Source organism: Ovis canadensis, chromosome 10 (assembly GCF_042477335.2).
Source record: "Ovis canadensis isolate MfBH-ARS-UI-01 breed Bighorn chromosome 10, ARS-UI_OviCan_v2, whole genome shotgun sequence".
Taxonomy (NCBI): domain Eukaryota; kingdom Metazoa; phylum Chordata; class Mammalia; order Artiodactyla; family Bovidae; genus Ovis; species Ovis canadensis.
Window position 1 is genome coordinate 43,540,009 of NC_091254.1, and position 23,318 is coordinate 43,563,326.

At 39.2% G+C, this 23,318-nt stretch overlaps 1 protein-coding gene across 1 annotated transcript in view; it reads right to left on the reverse strand.

The window, feature by feature from the left end:
- RXFP2 (relaxin family peptide receptor 2) overlaps positions 1–23,057 on the reverse strand; it is a 74,206-nt gene extending 51,149 nt beyond the window's left edge. Inside the window, exon 1 of the mRNA XM_069602120.1 lies at positions 22,961–23,057. Within this exon, the coding sequence (XP_069458221.1) occupies positions 22,961–23,057 (97 nt within the window). The remainder of the gene's footprint in view (positions 1–22,960) is intronic.
- Between the last annotated feature and the right edge of the window lie 261 nt (positions 23,058–23,318).

A 23,318-nucleotide genomic window follows, 5' to 3' on the forward strand; every position in this document is an offset into this window, starting at 1 on the left:
GATCATTTAGGAATAAAAGAAGGGTTGAAGGAGGAACCCCTTTAAAATGTAAAATTCCCAAAGTTGCAGGCTAATGTTTTGACTCTGATGACAAAATATTGTTTAGTCTTCAAGTGCTTATCATTTATCATTCTGTCATAATACAAGTTAGAAGATGATTAAGAGTCCTTACTATAGTTGGCAGGTACTGAAAAAGAGCCAATACTGGTCTGTAGACAGCATATCTTGCTGTCTAGTCTTCCTGCCATCTGTGCAAATGGAGGTAGTTTTTATTGAAACTTGGGGATTATAAAGATGGAGGATGCCTACATAAAAGCTGTGTCAATAGCTTCTGCAGCAATGTCTATGGGGCCCCTGCCAAATGGGCAGCTGAGGGGAGAATCTCTCAGTAACAGTCTTCCTCTCCTCTCTGGTCAATATTCTAGACATGTCTGTGCAAAGGGATTCTGAAATGACTCCTTGATAGCTTTTTGAAGCCAACTGGACTGCTGCCTAAGGACATACTTTTCTGCTTGCTCACCCTTCCTTGAGGGGGAAAAAACAGATGAGAATGATCTCTGAGGTACTCAGTTTGACTTGATGGGGATGAGCGAGGCCCTCTCTGCTTTCTTGGATTCTCTGCCAACGCTCGTCCTGCATGCTGTGGAAGGAAGTCCTTATCCTCTCAGCCTGGTGTTCTGGCTGAGGCTCTTTGCACATCCTCGCCAGGGACGGAGGACGCCACCCACAGGAAGCCCAGGGGATCTTGGCCTATGAGGCCATTTCTCTGTTCCTGGTGGAATTCAGATGGAGGTGAGGCCTCTGCTGTTCACTCTAAAGAGACAGTTACTGCATCACAGGAAGGAGCATTCATTTAACATCTAGAAAACGTCAGCTGGGCACCTACAACGTGCTCTGTCAACAAGGCAGACATGATACTGCCCATCCCCATCTGGAGCTCAGGTGGCAGGATCTCCAAGAGGAGCAGCAATGCCACTCAGCAAAGCAAAGGTGAATCCAGCCCCGTCGCTGAGATCACTTGTGGGAGGCCTCCCTGACCTCTGTGAAGAGTCTGAGCTCAACTAAAACCCCACCTTTTCAGGGCACAGGATTTATTATTTGTTTGAAGGAAGCTAGTAAAGTCTTCTCTTAAAAAAAAAAAAAGCTGTTATGTTAAGGTGAAAGTCACTCAGTCATATCCAGCTCTTTGTGATCCCAAGGACTATACAGACCATGGAATTCATCAGGCCAGAATACTGGAGTGGAGCCTTTCCCTTCTCCAGAGGATCTTCCAGGCCCAGGGATTGAACCCAGATTTCCCGCATTGCAGGCAGATTCTTTACCCGCTGAGCCACCAGGGAAGTCCATGTTAAGGTGAGTGGAGAGAAACTGGCCTCCTGGTGGTTGTTTTCTAAACTTGGAGATCTTATCCTTTTACTCTACTGTTGGGTCCTCCCATCCCTGACAATATTGTGAGGCCCTATCAGTGAATATGGGCTTCCCAGGTGGTACTAGGGGTAAAGAACCTGCCTGCCAATACAGCAGACGTAAGAGACATAAGATATGCGGGTTCACTCCCTGGGTCAGGAAGATCCCCTAGAGGAGAGCATGGCAACCCACTCCAGTATTCTTGCCTGGAGAATCCCATGGACAGAGAACTCTGGTGAGCTACAGTCCATGGGGTCACAAAGTTGGACATGACTGAAGGAAAACTTGGCACGCACACATCAGTGAATATGTGCAGAATTCGGGTCCAGTTTTATGCACACGCTGACTCCACCTTCTTCCCATTTCAAAGACTCTGGCCTTAACTGAGTTTCTCTAAGTCCCCCGTTTCTGTTCCTTTCTCCTGAGACAAACTGACCACCTCCAACTGGTGAATGTTTTTTCATGATCCTACTCACAGATTTTCTGCAGAAACTATCACCCCAGCTCCTTCCTCAGGTTATTGTCTGAAGTTTGGACATAGTTGGGGAAACAATGTCTAACTATATGGAATAGAGTATTGGTTCAATACGTGTTGATCTAAATTGGAAAAAAAAAAAAGAATTCTAAATTGCCAACATTATTCTTACAAGGGACAGATCTCCACCCCACGTCCCCCTGGGCTGGGTGCTTTTATGTGGGTGGCACACTGAACACCATGGCTCTTGATGGGTTCTAAGGTATATAAAGGCACAAGAAGGACTTCTTTTCAAAAGATCTCTTCTACTGACCAGTTCACTTCATTTTGAGGGATGCATCCTTTTAGGTTCATATCTGGTCTTTAACTATTTAAATCCATATCTTGTTCTGTAAGAGACTGACTTCTTCCTAAAACCTGTCCATGTAAAATGAACCCAAGAGAATGAACACTGTGATGGGTGAATGGAAGAAGAATGTGGAAAGGGTTAGTATGAAGGAGATGGGGTGAAACCTGATGGAAACTTGGCATGGGAGATGCGGAGAGGAGAAAAGATGATACCTTTTCCCTTTCACCTCTCCTAACCCTCTCTGATTTGTTGACTGCTCTGTCTTGAGGGACTTTCATGGGCTATTCTTCTTGGTGGTAACCCTCTCAAATTGTGTCACTCCAACTTACATATTGACCTGTGTCCTAGACTGCTGTGTACGACCGGGCAGGATGAACCTCGCACAAGTCTGGGGCACCATTCACACAACTGCTACTGCTGAGCTGTGTAGAAGCCACAAGGTCCAAGGCTAAGCCCTGGATGATGCACCCTTTATGATGCACAAAGGTTGATGGGCTCCCTTCCTGCCCTCAGACAAAGCTCCCATCTGTGTCCTATATTCCACTTCATCTCCTCCTCTCCGCCTCTCTTGACATCATCTCCTTTCTCCCCTCTATTTTCAATATCCCTGTCTCTCCACTGGCTTTTCCATTAACATTAGTCTTACTCAATCACCTCTTAACCTTCAAAACAAACAAATCAACCAACCAACTAACTAATCGAGCAAGTAAGCAAGCAACCAATCAACTAACCAACTCCCAGTCCTACTGGAGCTGAGACACTCTTCTCCCTTCAAAGTTAAATTTCTCAGAAAAATCCTACTAGCCAATGTTTCCAGTTCCTTACCACCCTTGCTTTCCTTGGTTCACGGCATTCAGTCTTGGCTGTGCTGCTCCACTGAAATTTTTAGCACTGGAATCACTAATGTCCTCTTTATTTCTAAACCCCATAGATGTTTTATGGTCTTCATTTTGCTTAGCTCTCGCCCGCATTTGACCCAGCCAGCCACAGTCACCAGGTTGAAACCTTTCTTCCTTGGCTTTGTGAGGTCTCACTGTCCTGCTTCACTTCCTTCTTCACACTCTCTCATGGTCCTCCTCTAGTCCCATCCCATCTCCTTAATGTGTTGGCTCCTTTTCCTTCATCAATACCCTGAATGTCCCCGATATGCATTAGGTCAGAATCAAGTCAGTTAAAGAATTTAGAGGGACCTGTGAAGAGTTCCTAATATTTTAGTTTATCAAACAAGAACACTAAAAAAACCTAAATTATGATTGTTAGAATAGTATAAGAAAAAGAGTATTTTATTGTTAAAAATCTGAGAGAATACATGCACAGAAGAAAAGACAGTCCCTTGAAAGGAGTACATTTAGCTTTACAAAAGACTAACTTATTTTTGCTCATGGATGGGTGAAACTTTCATTCCTGACAGCAGTGGGCTGGAACACAGTGTTTGGAACTGTGTGTGAGAAAACGGAATCTGGCAATGCAAGCAGAATTCTTTAGTGAGGTTAGCCCCTCTGTTCTATAACTCACAAATGTTTTCTGCCAGTGTGTCACTTGTCTTTAACTTTGCTTACAACAGAGGCTCCAGAAAGGAAATGATCAGATCCTGACTTTAACTATGCAAGCTAAAAATAGAAGGCAACTTACTTGATTTATTAAGGATATTTATAAAAATCCATAGCATATAACATACCTAAATGGGAAATTTTTGGAGATGTTCACTTCGAGGTTGAGAACAGGGCAGTGATACCCACTATTACTGCATCTTTTCAAGACTACACTGGGGACTTTCCTGGTGGTCCAGTGGCTAACACTCCGAGCTCCCAATGTAGGGGGCCCAGGTTCAATCCCTGGTCCAGGAACTCAATCCCACATGCTAAGAGTTCTCATACTACAGCTAAAAATCCCTCAACTCACAACTAAGACCTGGTATAGCCAAATAAATAAACACTGTGTGTGTGTGTGGGGGGTGGTCTGCGTTGGAGGACTTAGCAGATGTAGTAAAGCAAGGTGAGCAAATCAATGCTATACATGCTGGAAGAAATAAAATTGTCACTATTCACAAATGATATCAGTGTGAACATTAACAAATTCAAACTAATACATTATTAGCATTATAAAGTTTATAAAGGTTTTTGTGGAGTCAATTTAATATCTCTATATCAATTACAAACAATTGAAAAATGAAGCATTTTTTAAAATGCCTTTTACAATAGCATCAACAGTTTACTATAGCATCAAATCTAAGAAAAATTTGCAAGACATTTGTGCAAAGTATGTAAAGTTATTGATAGATATTAAGGACCTAAATAAATGGAGTTAATTCTTCTCTCAAATTGATGTATAGGTTGGTTCAAAGCAATTTCAGTAAGAATCCAGGAGTGTGCATGGGTAAGTATGTGTGTGTGGAAATGGATAAGCTGTTTCTCCAACACACGTGGGGACGATAAAGGACAGGAAGAGCCAGCTGTGTCTTGAAGAAGGAAGACGAGCTGAGAGAACTGGTTATCTGTATATCAGGACTTATGATAATGATACAATAATTCTGAGAGTTTAATAATTACATGAATGTCCAACCAAGGCTCAGAGGTTGTCTGGCACGCAGAAGGTCTAAGACTGCAGAGGATGAGGGCTGTAACTTGAACACAGGTCAGCTCACCCCTAAATCTAGCATCCACGCCACTCTGCTGCCTCTCCTGTCCTAATCTCTTCCGCTGGTGCAGCACTTCATGATTCCAAATCTCTGTTGTGTATGCCCTCCGTGTCCAGTCGCTGATTAAAGCAACACCAGAAGAATTAAAAACTACCTTCTTTTCTGAGCTTTGGGTCAGGGTGGTCTATTGTGAGCAAATCCCAACTACGCTCCCCACCACACTCGCTTTTCCGAAGACACAGGGCCGACTGACAACTCTGCTTTTTCACTGAAATATTTAGTTTATCGAAGGGAGAATCTCCACAGGAGGTGACCAGAGAAAAGGCTGCTGCTGTGAGAGGAGCTAAGCTCTGTAAGAGCAGTTAGATCCGCCTTCCACGCTGCTTGAGGAAGCGGCTGGACACAGCCGGTCAGCAGAGGCTGGGACCTGCATGAAGCCACCTGCTGGGGTACAGCCCCTGACAATGCGTGGGGGATAAGTTACCTCTGCTGACCACCCAAGGCTGTGATTTTAATACTAGCCAGGAAGGAAAGCAGCGGTGGTATCTCTGCAAACTGGGCATGAGATTCGGAACTTGATCACCCACAAGGCAAAGTCCCTGAGATTCTCATATAAACTTACAGCTCAGAACTGAACACTCCAACGAACTATGTTGATGCCATTCTGAGATCGCTCGTAGGGAGAAATGAGCAGGAGGAAAATCCCTCCAACTTCATGAAAATGTCCAGGCCTTCAAAAAAGAGAAAATTCATGCCTGGGGAACTGGGAGATTAAACATCTTCCTCTTATCAAACACATATTCTATTCACACAGAACTTCCTTGAGGGGGAAAAAAAAAATTAGAGTGATATGCCACTGATGAGAACATTTATTGCAAACTTATTTTTTTTCTATGCTATTGAACATCTAGAATTATAGGGATGAGGGATGGATGCATGTGAATGAAGCATTTAAAAATGCTTCTGCTAATTCCACTACAAATTCTCTTTTTTTTCCCACTATGATGTAAATTTTGTGTAAATCTTGTGTAAATTTTCCACTATTTTTTCTGATTTCTTATTTTCCACTATTATTTCTTATGATTTCTTATTTGTCATCATATAACTGTGTACACAGAAACTATCCTTAGTTAACTGAATTTTATTCAAGTCACAGTGTCTTAGGATGAAATGTGTCATTTTCCAATATCAGCTTACTGGAAAGCAACATCCCAATTTTTGTCTTTAAAATTCAGGTGACAGCCAATTCTGTCATTTCAAGTGAGAATCCTTAAAACTCTTTAACTACACTGGGTCATATCCATTCACGGTAAGATGAACAAACAAATAACATCTGTTGTGAGATGTATTTTAGGTAGTGCCTTTAGAGGTATCTCCAATGATCTTCACTTCTGGGTTTCTGCTATTTTTCCTCTTCCCTCACAGTAGGCTTCATTCAGCCCTGAAGCAGGTGAGTTTTCATTAGCAGTGCTGCTTCAGCCTCTCAGTATGACTGGCCCACAGTATAACTGCTTTTCACAGCTATTGGCAGCATGGATGTAATTGTGTGAAATTAAGATTTAGTTCATAAATCTTTTCTTAAGACACAGTCTCAGCCCTTTTCTCAAGGGCTGAGCTGACAGGACTTAGGACTGGGCTGAGATTTGAACTGGTCCATTAGGGGGCAGTCAAATACTGTTCACGTCAGAGCTCTAGCTCTGCTTTTGATGACTGCGATTTTCAAGGTTACAAATTATTTGAATAAGTAGCAACTGGTAGTTATCAAGTAGCTTTCTCAGTACTTCACGCTTTCAATTTCCCAGCCCAAGTTTTTAGTTTGTAATATTGTTCATAATTAGCCCATAAAATTTTTATGGGGAAGGAGTTTGAAGCTGGTTAACAATATAAGTAAATAAACTGATGATAAAATACATGAAGAAAGTGATGATAAGATCGGTTATCTTGACTTTTTAACTAATGTTGGTAGCTTAAGATAGCCATATCATTTTAGGCTTTAGGCACACAAGGGTGATTATGGCCGGAAGAGAAAAGACAAATCATACAATTATTAACTTTTCCTTTTATTTAGATCTGGTCTTAGAATCTATCACAAATATTCATTTAAATTTAAAAAGGAATTTTTACTCCTATAATTCTAAATGACTTTCCTTTGTTTATTATAAACAACTTTATTGCTTTAACTATGTAATTTTAACTAACAATTATAATTTTATCATGGAAAAGAAAAAGATTTTGCTGATATATATACCAAATTATTTTTACAAGCAGGAGTAGGATATCCAAGCATTAACATATCTAACTTTGAAAGTAAATGATTTTAAATATAAAGGGGTTAAAAGTAATATAAAATTAGACAAGATAAATTTCCAGAGAATTATAATTAATAAATATTTATTAGATTGGTACTATGGATTTTAAATATGGCATTTACTTAGAAATAAAAAAAAATCATCTGTTTAAATTTTTCCTTCCTTTTTAAAGAACAACATTACATTGTGGTAAATCTCAAAAACATTACTTTGGTAATAGATAAAGATTTTGCTTTTCCAAGGCAAATCAATTTAGATGCATTACGATAAGCAAGTATTTTAGTAAAATTGGTTAACCATAGTTACATATATGTACATTAAAGAATTTTTAAGGGCATAGATAACCTTTATGACATGTGTTGAATACAAGAACCTATTTTAAACTATCTATTCTTAAAGATCATAAAAAGTTGAAATTACAAATGTGCATAGAGCATTAACTTCTGAATGAAGAAGATCTTCAATCAAGAAGTAGACTGCTTTCTACAACTGTATTTCATGCAAAATGAGTTCATATAATGTTTCTCCTTAGATAACACTTAAGTTTTCATGTAAGAAAGATTAAAATATGACAAACTCATGCTACATGTATTAAAATATTTTTAAATAATTTGAAAAAAGTTTTAGTATTCCAAATTCAAGCTAAAATTTAAATATTAAAAATCTTTTATCTGTAGATATTCTTAAATAACTGCTCATAAACACTGCATTTTATTTCAATATTTAAAATATGCAGTTGAATTCATTTAATAAAATAAAAAAATTTTTAAACCTAAAACAAATTTCTCAGAAAAGAAATATAATTTTGAATTTTAACTTCATTCTCAGAGGTTTATTAAAAGTTTCTAAGAAAGCCTATGAACCTAAAAACATCCTTAATAAGACTAATAATAAACCCACATGCCTTGGGTATGATGAATAGATTATTTACTTAGAAGTGTACAAGCTCACAGCAAAACAAGTCTATATTTTTCTTTAAAACCAGGTAAAGTTTGAATTTTGTTTTTTTCTTCAGCTATACAATAAAAATGCCACCAACTTGAAAGTGAGCAGTTTGGCTAAAATGAAATGTTTAAAAATTAAAAACAGAAAGGAGAATTATCCTAATAGGTAGCTTTGGTTCATTTAAGTTATTTTCTTTTATCTAGATTTGCTCTTAGGGAGAAATATTGATTTTAGATTTGTCTTTGGTTTTGCAGTTTCCAGTTTAATTATGTTAATAATGAAATATAGCAGTATATTATTAAATATAGCAATATTTAATTATGTTAATAATGAAATATAGCAATGAACTATAACAACTATATAAAATTTATGAACAGATTTCAACAGGTTGAAATTTCATAAGCCAAAATTTTAATTTATTAATGTGTCGTACATTTTTTCAAATACTAAAAAAATTTCTCCATTATCATTGATTTCTTCATCATTGTTTTTTTTTAAGCTACCTTGTCTACAGTTTTAACCACATTTAAAAGGCAAGTTTCCACGAAAAATCTCTTGCATCTAGAAACTGCTAGGATGAGACTACAAGCAACTAGTGACAATGACAATGCAAACTGGAGGTCTGCTCATCAAACACTGCAGTGAGTGTATTATAAATATGATAGAACTAAGTAGAAATAGTCTGTTCTTTTGGAATTGCACTCATTAAGCGAGAAAGCAGCAGCCTTACCTTTGACATCCATCAGAACGATGAAATGAAGTAGAAGGAACATTGCAATCAATCTGCGGCTGAAGAGACACTTAATACCAGAAACGTAACAATGGGTTCACAGCAACTGAGTTATTAGACGTATGCTCCTTATACCTCAGAAGGAGTTCTGATATACTAACTTCGGTGCCTCCCCTGTGTCTGAGCATGCTCACAGCTAGAACTTTACTGGCACGAAAGGAGACGGTCTTTGTCACTATGCAGCCTATCTTTTTCATTCTTTTTTTTTTTTTTTGGTTTCATTTTATTTCAAATCTACAGTTGTTTTCTTGATCATTAATTCATTATAGTATGTACAGAGAGACATACATAAAACTCTGGTGTTATAAAAAACATTTTTAAAAAATCACTCTAAAAAAGTTTCCCATTAAAGCATGTAGCACAATTTGCTCCTAATTTAGTATATATGCTGCCAAAGTGAACACAGATTTGCTCTTAATTTAAATCCAATCATATATAGAAATTCTCCAATAGGGAGGGAAATAGATTTACACTGAATAGGTGACAAAACTCTTTGCAAGCATATCTTTCATTCAGTAAACAAATAACAAAAAGCTACTCACTGGCAAATATATGAAGAATACGTGCTTCCATTCAAATGCTCTTAAATGTTTTCAAATGGCATACAGAAAGATAGTAATAACTAAGATATATGGCCCTGTGTTTAATAGTTACTAACTGTAAGACATTCACACAATATTTTAAACTTCATTTACTTCCTCTATAATTATGTTCCTTTTTTTTTAAATGGACACTTTTATTCTTGCTTTCAATCCTGTGTTTCACATCTACTAGAAAATAATAATTATAATTCAGTTCTTACATCCTGAAAGCAGCTTTTAAAGCAGCATAGTCAGTGTTAGAGAAAGGGACTTTGGTCATAGAATTCAGTTGATCCTAGTCTAATGATAAAGAGTCTACAAAAGGACATTGTAGAATTTCGTCGTCTAAGAAATTCTGAGAAATGTCTATGTAGACATACTAAACATTTCGTACTTGTGATTTGGACAGAGGATTTTCTAAGGGAATAATACTCTTATATGTTGCTATGAATTCTGTCACAACAACACTGAAAAACTATCTTGTGATGACTGGCTACATCATCACAAATCACAAGAAATGGGGTTTTCATTGTTCTTTCTTTCATTCCAGCCTTTGACAGAATAAAGATTCAAAGGGAATTTCAACTAGAAAATATTTCATTTATCACATAATGCCATTAGTTCTTTTCTCTTTTAAGACGTGAGCTAAATTCTCCAAGACTCCTTCCAGATACATTTAGCTGTATTCTCATCTTATTTTTCAAACCAAAAGAGAGAGCAGCAAGAATAAAGGAAATGATGAAAAGAAATAGTTCAAGGTTTTTTTCTTACATTTCAAGCACCCTTTTTCTTCACAAATTTTGAGGTCTTTTTACATAAAATTTGCCTTAGTTTTCATTAAAAAATTCAGAGTGATGAATTTTCCCTATATTTTGTGTTCTACTGTCAAAATGAGGGGTGCTAGTGTCTGGTATTGAAACATTAAGCATAAATTTTTAAGTGCAGTTAAATACCATGAATTGTCCATCACAAGTTTATTTGAGGTTTTAAATGTATATTTCATGAAAACACAATTTTTGGAGAAAGAAGAAATGTCAAGATTTCAAAGCACTTAATTTTGATTTCTTCTTGAATATTAAGCCTTAGAAATAGATTTAAATTGTTAAAACATTGAATCATTATCCTTTTGTGTTAAGCTTTTCAATCTTTCTTATATTAACATAAATAATTCAGAACTCCATAATTATAAATAATAGTTAAGAACGTCTTAGGCTCATTATTGGTTTCTAAAGGCTGAAAGTGCAGGTATTGAAAGATATTTCATTTAATAAGTTTTAACTTTGATTTACCTAGTATGAGCATCCAGTATCTTGAACTGAAACCCAAATGGTTGATATGTACACAAGGATATAATATAGGGGTTTAAATAAGGGTGAACGGATTGACTCTTTCCTTGGAGACACAGTTGGTACAGAAGCTCCAGACAGTGCTTCATGCAGAGAGGAAGACTTGTATAAACTGATTCATCCCGGGATGTTAACATCAAACTTGCACAAGTGTATTTTATTGATCCTTGCCTGAATCAACTTATTCCTTCATGAAAGTCTCCAGTGGGTAGCACTCACAGTTTTGGCAATAATAGTATAAAAGCTCATAAGCCACCAGGGAAGCCCCTCATACAAATATAATACTTAATAAATAGCACAATTCAATGTAATTCTGGCTAATTCAAGGGAATTCACTAACCGGACAATTACCTGGACTTCTCAGGTGGCTCAGTGGTAAAGAATTCACCTGCCAATTCAGGAGATGTGGATTCGACCCCTGTTGAGAAGATCCCCTGGAGAAGGAAATGGCAATCCACTCCAGTATTCTTACCTGGGAAATCCCATGGACAGAGGAGCCTGGCTGACTACAGTCCATGGGGTCGCAAAAGAGTCAAACAGGACAAGAATACTGGAGTGGGTTGCCATGCCGTCCTTTAGGTAATCTTCCCAACCCAGGGATCGAACCCACGTCTCCTGCAGTTCCTGTGCTACAGGCAGATTCTTCACCACTGAACCACTGGGGAAGCTCCAAAACCTTAGATATTCAGCTATAATTATGATTAGGATTAGGATTATAATTACATTAGCCCTTCTTCATGAGATACATCATTAACTCGTCATTTAATAAGATTGATATTTTGAGTAACCTTCCAGCAGTGGTAACAGACCTACTTGTTACTCTGTAGGCAGAACAAACCTAACTGAATCACACAACCTCATTAGCATAGAATGTCAGTGAGTTGAGCAAACCAGTCCTCATATAGGGTCCGTTTTGAGAAGGGAAGTCTCAGTTATGTATTCTCACTCTAATACTTTACATTTAAAATAATTTAAGTCATGCTCCATTTATTTGGGAATTTCAAGCTCTTGGCAAGCTCAGTGAATAGGAGCATAGCTATAAACCCAGAGTAAAAAAATATCACAGAGACAACCACTCCCAGCAGGAGGGTAGATTAGATACTCTCTGAAAAGCCTTCTTGCTTGAAAATAAAAGCTCTTGCACGAAAACAATTTTCATTGCATTTCTGCAGTGTTATAAATGAGAAGAATCAAGCCTAAAGGAAAAACACAAGACAAAAGCAAAAATGCTGAAATGGCAATGCAGAACAGTAAACAAATATAAAAGACAAGATATGCCTACAAACAAATGCAGATGCCAACTAAAAGATCAGCTTTTAAACTGGGGGAATGGCAAGGTCTCAGCACTCAGCCTCAGCCTCCCCAGAGGACTAAGCCATGCACTCCGCGCAATAGAAACACGAACTCTGTAGAAAACATCATCAGTTTAGTTCCTCGGGGTTTACCCAGATTAACGTCAACCAAATACTGGCTCACTATCAACGATCAACCAAGCACACTCAGGTAACACTTGGCACAAATAAAAGCAATAGATTCAGAACCCCAAGAGCTTCATATATTGAAATGGTCAGTTATGGAAGATAAAATGTTTAAAGAAAGAAACACACAGAACCACAAAAGTAAGTAAGAAATAAGAAACCATTCAAAAGAAACAATTTTTAGAAACAACATATTTGTGGAACTTAAGAACTCAACGTATGGGTAAAAGTAGTAGTTGAGGGAAAAAAAAGTTGTAGACTGGAATAAAGAGGTAAAGAAATTATCCAGAATTTAGTACAGATAAACAGAGAATGAGCAAAACTAAAGAAATTAAAAGTTTCAGAGGAAAGCATGAAAAGTTTCAACATGCAGCTACAGTCCCAGAAAGAACAAGTCGTGAGAATAAAGGAGAAATTTAGGGAGGTGATGACTGAGAATTTTCTAGAAATGATAAAATATAAAATTTGTAGATAAAGGAAGAACGATCTCTAGTAGGCAGTGCAGATAAAAATAAATCCACATCTGGACATTCGGCATTAAAATTGGGTAATATCGAATATACAGAGAAAGCTTTAAAATAAAGCAGAGAGAAAAAGCAGATGAGCTACACAGGGAAAACTAGAATGCTAATGGACTTCTCAACAACAATGATGGAAGCCAGAATAGATGCAATAGCATTCAAATTCTGAGAGAAAATGACTGGCAACTAAAAACTGTATTCTTAGGAAAATTGTATTTTAAAGGGAGCACTAGATATATTGAAAAGTTAGGTAAAACTCCAAATGAAAAGTTCGGATAAGAAGTTCAGTGGCTTTTCAGGGAAGGGAGCAATCTGTCTGAACTGCAAAGATCACTAGATGAAATCTGTGCCATGCACATCTTGAATAGAACAAACTGAGAGATTAAGAAGTCATGTCATGGTACGGAGCAACTAAGTACACAGTCAGGCTGATGGCAGAAGAAAGTAAACCTGATTCTTGTACCCGAGTGAAACTGAGAGACTCCTGGCCACGCATACATGGCCAGACCAAAAAGACGCATATGAGAGATATTATGGTACATCAGATTAGCATTACCAATTATTCCACTGTCTGCAAAAGGATTATGCACTCAGTTCCACATTTTGCCATGTGACTTGGCAGAACCTCTCATAGTGAGTGTGTATTTCTCTGCTGCACTGATTTTTGCCTCTTGACCAATAAAATGTGACCAGAAGTAGCATGTGCCGCATTCCAGGAGAGGCTTTAAATGTCTTGTGTGGTGTGGCTTGGCTTCCCCACTCCTTAGCCAGAGTGAGAGCCACGTGCAGCAGGCTTGAACCTGAGCCCAGCTGAGCCCAGAAGAGCCACACATGACCCACAGACTCGTGAGCAAGGCATCCATGTTTGTGGTTGTAAGCCACTGAGATTTTTTTATTTTTATTTTTTTTTGTTGCTGTTTTGGGTGCAAAACAACAAAACCTGACTCAGAGAGATGGATCTGGAAGTCACTCCTCCTGACCTTAGGTTTTCAGGACGAAAACTAAGGATATTGGGTTAGTGGCACGTGCTATATTCGGTTCAGTTCAGTCACTCAGTCATGTCCGACTCTGCAACCCCATGAACTGCAGCACGCCAGGCCTCCCTGTCCATCACCAACTCCTGGACTTCACTCAGACTCATGTCCATCAAGTTGGTGATGCCATCCAGCCATCTCATCCTCTGTTGTCCTCTTCTCCTCCTGCCCCCAATCCCTCCCAGCATCAGAGTCTTTCCCAATGAGTCAACTCTTTGCATGAGATGGCCAACGTATTGGAGTTTCAGCTTTAGCATCAGTCCTTCCAATGAACACCCAGGACTGATCTCCTTTAGGAGGGACTGGTTGTACCTCCTTGCAGTCCAAGGGGCTCTCAAGAGTCTTCTCCAACACCACAGTTCAAAATCACAGTCCAATAAATGACCCAATCAAAAAATGGGCCAAAGAACTAAATAGACATTTCTCCAAAGAAGACATACAGATGGCTAACAAACACATGAAAAGATGCTCAACATCACTCATTATCAGAGAAATGCAAATCAAGACCACAATGAGGTACCATTTCACACCAGTCAGAATGGCTGTAATCCAAAAGTCTACAAGCAATAAATACTGGAGAGGGTGTGGAGAAAAGGGAACCCTCTTACACTGTTGGTGGGAATGCAAACTAGTACAGCCACCATGGAGAACAGTGTGGAGATTCCTTAAAAAACTACAAATAGAGTTGCCTTATGACCCAGCAATCCCACTGCTGGGCATACACACCAAGGAAACCAGAATTGAAAGAGATATGTGTACCCCAATGTTCATTGCAGCACTGTTTATGATAGCCAGGACATGGAAGCAACCTAGATGTCCATCAGCAGATGAATGGATAAGAAAGCTGTGGTACATATACACAATGTAGTATTACTAGCCATTAAAAAGAAAACGTTTGAATCAGTTCTAATGAGGTGGATGAAACTGGAGCCAATTATACAGAGTGAAGTAAGCCAGAAAGAAAAACACCAATACAGGATACTAACACATAAATATGGAATTTAGAAAGATGGTAATGATAACCCTGTATGTGGGACAGCAAAAGAGACACAGATGTATAGAACAGACTTTTGGACTCTGTGGGAGAGGGAGAGAGTGGGATGATTTGGGAGAATGGCATTGAAACATGTATACTATCATGTAAGAAACGAATTGCCAGTCTATGTTCGATACAGGATACAGGATGCTTGGGGCTGGTGCACTGGGATGACCCAGAGAGATGATATGGGGAGGGTGGTGGGAGGGGGGTTCAGGGTTGGGAACTCATATACACCTGTGGCAAATTCATGTCAATGTATGGCAAAACTAACACACTATTGTAAAGTAAAAAAAATAATAATAAAAAATAAAGAGAAAAAAAAATCATAGTCCAAAATCAGTGCAGATGGTGACTGCAGCCATGAAATTAAAAGATGCTTACTCCTTGGAAGGAAATTTATGACCGACCTAGATAGTATATTCAAAAGCAGAGACGTTACTTTGTCAACAAAGGTCCATCTAGTCAAGGCTATGGTTTTTCCAGTGGCCATGTGTGGTTGTGAGAGTTGGACTGTGAAGAAAGCTGAGCGCTGAAGAATTGATGTGCTATATATATTGAATCAATTAGTGCACAAATTCCATTTTTATTTGAAGTAATTTTCTTCTTTTGGAATGTCTTCTACATTATACATGATTCCCATGTTTCTTAGAGTAAATTATGCAGCTATTATTTGCTGAGGTGACATTCCCTTCAGTATTCACAAAATGGTTCCTGAATATTTACTAAGTTCTTTTGCTTTCTGAAATTCTATAAAATATGACTGAGCTTAAATAAGTTACTAGATGCTATTTTCTAGGGCTTGTGTACTATGGTTTCTAAGTGCCTTCCATTTTAAAACTTCAGGTAACATAAAATAAATTTGAACACTATTTGGTGAATGTTTTAACTTTCAAGTCTGTATATTGAGTTTACTCTGAGTGAATGGACCTTTATTTACAAAATACAATCATATCTACTGCTGGGTAATGATCTTTGATGTAAAGTGAAAGTCCACAAATCATTTATATCTAAATTCTTCTCGAATTCATTATGCCAGCCCTTTGTTTTATAGGATCATATAAACACAAACCTGGCACAGCCTACCAGCACCCTCAAACCAGCCTGAATGCTCCTAACAGCCGTTATCCTCATCCTGTTCTCTTATTTTGCCTTTTGCTTGCATATAAACACTGATCTGTGCACTCTTTCTTCATTCTATAACTTTACATTCTGACGGTTGGATGCAGTAACCAAAAAAGTGCCTAAACTGTTGTTCTTAGACAGGAGAGAGAGCAGAAGCAAGACCCCACAAAGCAATAAATCAGTTAATTTCTGGATAAAGAGGAAACAAATCTAAGATACACTTAGGAGGTAAAGTTGAAGGGAGCAATGGAAGGACAGGAGAGAGAGACTTCAGGGGATTCTCAGATCTCTAAACTGAGCCACTGGGTAAAAGACCCAGGAGGAGAATGTTATCAGGGACAGTAATGAGGGAGTATTTCCATGTGTTGAACTTAAGGGGCCTGAAAGTGAAAGTGAAAGTCACTTAGTTGTCTGACTCTTTGCAACCCCAAGGACTGTAGCCTGCCAGGCTTCTCTGTCTATGGAATTCTCTAGGTCAGAATACTGGAGTGGGTAGCTGTTCCCTTCTCCAGGGGATCTTCCCAACCCAGTGATTGAACCCCAGTCTCCCAGTTGTAGGTGGATTCTTTACCATTTGAGCCACCAGAGAAGCCCAAAACTTTAAGTGAAAGTGTCAGTCAGTCGGTCGTATCCAGCTGTTTGTGACCCCATGGACTGTAGCCCACCAGGCTCTTCTGTCCATGAGATTCTCCAGGCAAGAATACTGGAGTGGGTTGTTATTCCCTTCTGCAGAGGATATTCCTGACCCAGGGATCCAACCCAGGTCTCTTGCATTGTACGCAGATTCTTTACCATCTGAGCCACTAGGGAAGCCTTAAAGGGCCTGAGGAACATCCAGAAAGCAGTGTCAACAGGTAGAGAAGTTAGAATTCAGGAAAGAGGTATGGTATTTGAAACAGTCTCATTCGTAGAATAATTACCCACAATACTTTAAAGAAATTGAAAAGTTACAATTAGAAAATTGTAATCATTTAGTTGCTATATATATGAGAAGTTATTCATTAGAAGCTTTATTTAAACGTCATTACAATACTAAGGCCTTACCGGATAAGGCAATGGCACCCCATTCCAGTACTCTTGCCTGGAAAATCCCATGGATGGAAGAGCCTGGTAGGCTGCAGTCCATGGGGTTGCTAAGAATCAGACATGACTGAGCGACTTCACTTTCACTTTTCACTTTCATGCATTGGAGAAGGAAATGGCAACCCACTCCAGTGTTCTTGCCTGGAGAATCCCAGGGACGGGGGAGCCTGGTGGGCTGCCGTCCATGGGGTCACAGAGTCTGACACGACTGAAGCGACTCAGCAGCAGCAGCAGCAGCAGGGCTACATACAGCTAATTTCAGATTACTATCTAATGACCATTCATTATGGGGCCAGCATACTGTCTCCATTTGGGTAAACAAAGTGAAAGATTTCAGAAAAGAAAAATGACAATACCACAATGACAATACCAATACTAATGATATTAGCTGAAACTAGGTAAGTAATTACACCACCTGTGCATATTCCCAAGTACATATGCAGGAAATTAGCTAGAGCCTGTCAATATAATGGTACTAGATTTTAGAATCCATACCTAAAGCACATAAACCTAGCAAACGAATGAGAGTAAACACTAAACTCCATTAAAATACTGAAAAGTTTTATTTTGTGGGATCTGATAAAACAGCTAACTCCAGAATCAAGCTGATGAATTCAAATATGTAGGGCCAAGCACAGGGCTAGATAAAGGACATTTTGTATAGACTCACTCAATCGTGTCCAACTCTTTACAGCCTCATGGACTGTAGCCCTCCAGGGTCCTCTGTCCATGGGATTTTTCAGGCAAGAATACTGGAGCAGGTTGCCATGCCCTCCTCTAGGGGATCTTCCAGTCCCAGGGATCGAATCTGCATCTCTTGTGTCTCCTACATTGGCAGGCGGATTCTTTACCACTAGCGCCACTTAATATGACCTGGGAGGATGACACAGGGAAGTATTTGAAAAGCAAATACTTCAGAGAAAGGAACTAAGTAGCAGAGCAACTGCTAACAAAAACTTATGAAGTGAATATGTACATTGGAGAACAATGAAGAAAAATAGGCTAAAATAATGAGACGTTTCCACTTCCCTGGTGGCTCAGATGGTAAAAGATCCGCCTGCAATGCAGGAGACCTGGGTTCGATCCCTGGGTTCAGAAGATCCCCTGGAGAAGGGCATGGCAACCCACTCCAGTATTCTTGCCTGGAGAATCCCCATGGACAGAGGAGCCTGGAGGGCTGCAATACATGGGGTCACAAAGAGTCGGACATGACTGAGTGACTAAGCACATGGCACACAGTCATACTTAAGAGTAAGTTGGTGGAAGAAAAGGGAAACTCCAGAACTGTATATAGTATTTTTTTTTTTCCTGTTCTGGAAAGCTCAGAGAGTGAAAAAGCTTCTCTTCCAAAAATATGCTAATAATAATTACACATTTTTTTCATCTCACATCTGCCAGTGTTATTTTTCTGTTTGATATGGTTAATAACCAGTTCCTCAGGAAGTCACATGACCATACTGGGCAGTATCATATACAGAAAATTGTCAACAGAACAACATGACATGGCTCAATGATACACAGCAGTTTTCCCAGGAGAAGCTTGGTTGCTTGTTTTTGAGGAGGATCAAAGCTTACATCATTATGGACTCCTGTGACATTCACATGAGCTGGAGCTCAAGAAATATTTAGTAAGGAACCATGTTGACTTCCCTATAGCAGAGTTCTTTTGTCATTTCCTTATTTTTAAGTTGTGCAATTTTTACCTTAAGTTTTTTGCTGTTGAAGTTTTTCAGAAACAAATCTGAAGCCCTACAACGCAGCTATGTTAAGGATGGTTCAGAATTATAATTTTACAACTATTGCCAAATGTAACAGTGAAGTCTCTAGTGAATAAAACAGATACATAGAGGAACCAACCCCCCAAATTAAAATATTAAATGCAACTCTGTTTTCTTATAAACTAGAGACACGTGGTTTGTACAGCTTTCCCAGGATGGACCTTCTGGATTCTAAATGGATCATGGTTTGAACAGAATACTTTGTAAAATACCATCTTTCTAGGAGAAAAGAACTTATAACTCAGTCATTATAATCAATGTAAAAACAAATATGACAGGTACAATAAGGGATATATATTTATATATTTTAAAAACTTTACTAATAGTTTATATACAATAAAATTTAAAAATATTTAGCTCATATAGCAATTCATATATCTATTTACATAAATTTTAGCTTTTAAAGTTTAAAGGGAAGAGGAACCAGAGGTCAAATTGCCAACATCTGCTGGATCATCGAAAAAGCAAGAGAGTTCCAGAAAAACATCTATTTTTGCTTTATTGACTATGCCAAAGCCTTTGAGTGTGGATCACAGTAAACTGTGGAAAATTCTGAAAGAGATGGGAATACCAGACCATCTGACCTGCCTCTTGAGAAACCTGTATACAAGTGAGGAAGCAACAGTTAGAACTGGACATGGAACAACAGACTGGTTCCAAACAGGAAAAGGAGTACGTCAAGGCTGTATATTGTCACCCTGCTTATTTAACTTATATGCAGAGTATATCATAAGAAATGCTGGGCTGGATGAAGCACAAGCTGGAATCAAGATTGCTGGGAGAAATATCAATAACCTCAGACATGCAGATGACACTACCCTTATGGCAGAAAGCAAAGAAGAACTAAAGAGCCTCTTGATGAAAGTGAAAGAAGAGAGTGAAAAAGTTGGTTTAAAGCTCAACATTCAGAAAAGTAAGATCATGGCATCTGGTCCCATCACTTCATGGCAAATAGATGGGGAAACAGTGGAAACAGTGGCTGACTTTTATTTTTCTGGGCTCCAAAATCACTACAGTGACTACAGCCATGAAATTAAAAGACACTTACTCCTTGGAAGGAAAGTTATGACCAACCTAGACAGCATATTCAAAAGCAGAGACATTACTTTGCCAACAAAGGTCTGTCTAGTCAAGGCTATGGTTTTTCCAATGGTCATGTATGGATGTGAGAGTTGGACTGTGAAGAAAGTTGAGTGTTGAAGAATTGATGCTTTTGAACTGTGGTGTTGGGGAAGACTCTTGAGAGTCCCTTGGACTGCAAGGAGATCCAACCAGTCCATCCTAAAGGAGATCAGTCCTGGGTGTTCACTGGAAGGACTGATGTTGAAGCTGAAACTCCAATACTTTGGCCACCTCATGTGAAGAGCTGACTCATTTGAAAAGACCCTGATGCTGGGAAATATTGAGGGCAGGAGGAGAAGGGGACAACAGAGGATGAGATGGTTGGATGGCATCACCAACTCAATGGATATGAGTTTGGGTAAACTTTGGGAGTTGGTGATGGACAGGGAGGCCTGGTGAGCTGCAGTCCATGGGGTTGCAAAGAGTTGGACATGACTGAGCAACTGAACTGAACTGAACTGAAAGTTTAAAAGACCAAAAAGTCATTACATGCTCAGATTATGGAGATGGACTGGATATGTCCAATGGTACATATTATGGAATGCTTTAAGGTTTTGGCACGAAGCCTTTGGACTTGATGACAAGAAGTCCAAAGAATGAAAAGAAGTCCAAAGATGACAAGAAGGTGACAAGAAGTGGCCATTGAGCAAGAGAGGCATGTGAGGGAAGCTAGGCTTTAGGGGGATAGATCAAGCAGTGGTGTGAACTGATTAAATAGAGTTAGGAGGGAGAGACTTGAAAATAGGAGTGTAACTTGAAAAAAAGAAAAACTCAGGTCTATATCTCACACTGAACATAAGATAAACTGCAAATGGATTAGAGATCGAAAAGTAAAGGCTGAAAGCACAGAAGCACTAGAAGACAGTATGGATGATTTTTTCTTTAACATAAGGAAAGACTTTCTAAGTATGAATCAAAATGCAAAGATAATGAAAGAAAAAATATAATAATAATAAATAAAAGTAGAAGCAACAACAGATTTTATTTTCTTGGGCTCCAAAATCACTGCAGATGATGACTGCAGCCACAAAATTAAAAGATGCTTGCTTCTTGGAAGGAAGACTATGACAAACCTAGACAGCATATTAAAAAGCAGAGACATCACTTTGCTGACAAAGGTCTGTAGAGTCAAAGCTATGGTTTTTCCAGCAGTCATGTAAACAACTGGTGCTTTTTCATGGGACCCCCTCACTTGTGTTAGTTCTTTTCATACTGGAATGCTGGTTGATGTATTAATATGCTGATCTTTCTCTTAAATATATTAGGCCAGGGTTTCATTTATCCCCTGTGGTTCTTTTAGAATGAGGAGCAGTTGCTCTGTGATTTTAGGTCTTCCTTTACGAGAAGTAGGGTACAAAAAACACACAATAGCAGAGTTCACTGTTCCTGGAGGTCTCCCATCTGTTGCTTCTATCTTTAAAGCAGCACTTTCTTCCTTTTCTCCACCTCTGACTAGCCCTTGTATCATATTTAGGTTTACCTGCTAAACTCCCACGTTAAGGGTGGAAAAGAAAAATTTAACTCTTTCTCATATAAAAGATTTCTGGAAATTTGATTTTCCAGACTGGCCAGGTAGATTTGCTGTGTCAACCAGGACTCAAGCCACACAGAGAATATAGGAGATGTAGTCTTTCATTCCCAGAGAAAGCAATGGCAACCCACTCCAGTACTCTTGCCTGGAAAATCCTGCAGACAGAAGAGCCTGCAGAGGTAGGCTGCAGTCCACGGGGTCTCTAGGAGTCGGACTGAGCAGCTTCACTTTTACTTTTCATTTTCATGCATTGGAGAAGGAAATGGCAACCCACTCCAGTGTTCTTGCCTAGAGAATCCCAAGGATGGTGAAGCCTGGTGGGCTGCCGTCTATGGCGTCGCACAGAGTCGAACACGACTGAAGTGACTTAGCAGCAGCAGCAGCAACAGTCTTTCATTCCATGTGGAAACATGTGAACTATTGAAAAGCAGGGCTATGTTACTAAATTTAACTAAGCTAAACATCACTTTACCAATAAAGGACCATATAGTCAAAGCTGTTTTTTCCAATAGTCATATTCAGATGCAAGTTGGACCATAAGGAAGGCTGGGCACCAAACAATTGATGCTCTTGAAGACTCTTGAGAATCCCTTGGACTGCAAGATCAAATCAGTCAATCCTAAAGGAAATCAGTCCTGAATACTCATTGAAAGGACTGATGCTGAAGCTCCAATACTTTGACCACCTGATGTGAAGAACCAACTCATTGGAAAAGACCGTGATGCTGAGAGAGATTGAAGGTGAAAGGAGAAGGGAGCAGCAGAGGGTGAGATGGTTAGATAGCATCACTGACTCAATGGACATGAATTTGAGAAAACTGGGAGATAGAAGAGGACAGAGGAGCCTGACATGCTACAGTTCATGGGGGTGGGAAAGAGTCAGACATGACTTAGTGACTCAAAAACAGCAACAAAAATTTAGTAAGAAGGAAAGAGAGAAGGGATGTTGCAGTGGTCAACTTGCAATATCTGAAGACTCTTCCTTAGCTTGCAGGCCTTTGGGAGCCTCTTATAGGATGCTTTTTATATTGTAATTTATATATGTTCATTTAACCACTATATTCAATAGCAAAGACTATGACTTCATCATCTTATTATCCTGAATTCTTAACGCAGTCCTTGTCGTGTGGGGGTGTGTGTATATATATACAGCATGATAAATTATATTGGCACTTCTATCCATGGCTCTATTGTATCATTGGAAATTACAGTCCCTACATTAAACAGAAAGAGCTGTTCTAAGAAGGGAAGGGTTTACTATGTTTGTCAAAGAGCTCATTTACCTAAACAAAGAGATTCGAGAAGCCTGATGGTCCACACTGGCCCAGCAAAGTCCCTATAATGGTGAGGTAGGGACTTCACAGAGAGACATGTGAGGTGCCATGTTGTTTTCCCTCACTCCCACTCTTCTACCATCTGCAGTTTCAATAGGTGAATTCTCCCCGTAGATGTCAATCCACATTTCTAGCTTCTCATGGGGCAGGGACTTTACACCATGTTCTGTTTTCATGACGATTTTAAAGACAGGTTGTGTTATGTGTTCAGTCGCTCAGCAGTGTCTGGCTCCTTTGCAACCCCATGGACTTTGGCCACCAGGCTCCTCTGTCCGTGGGATTTTTCAGGCCAGAATACTGGAGTCGGTTACCATTTTCTCCTCCAGGGGATCTTCCCAACTCAGGGATCAAACCTGAGTCTCCTGTGGTCTCCTGCATTGCAGGCAGATTCCTCACCTGCTGAGCCGTCAGGGAAGCCCTTAAGACAGATTGGCAGG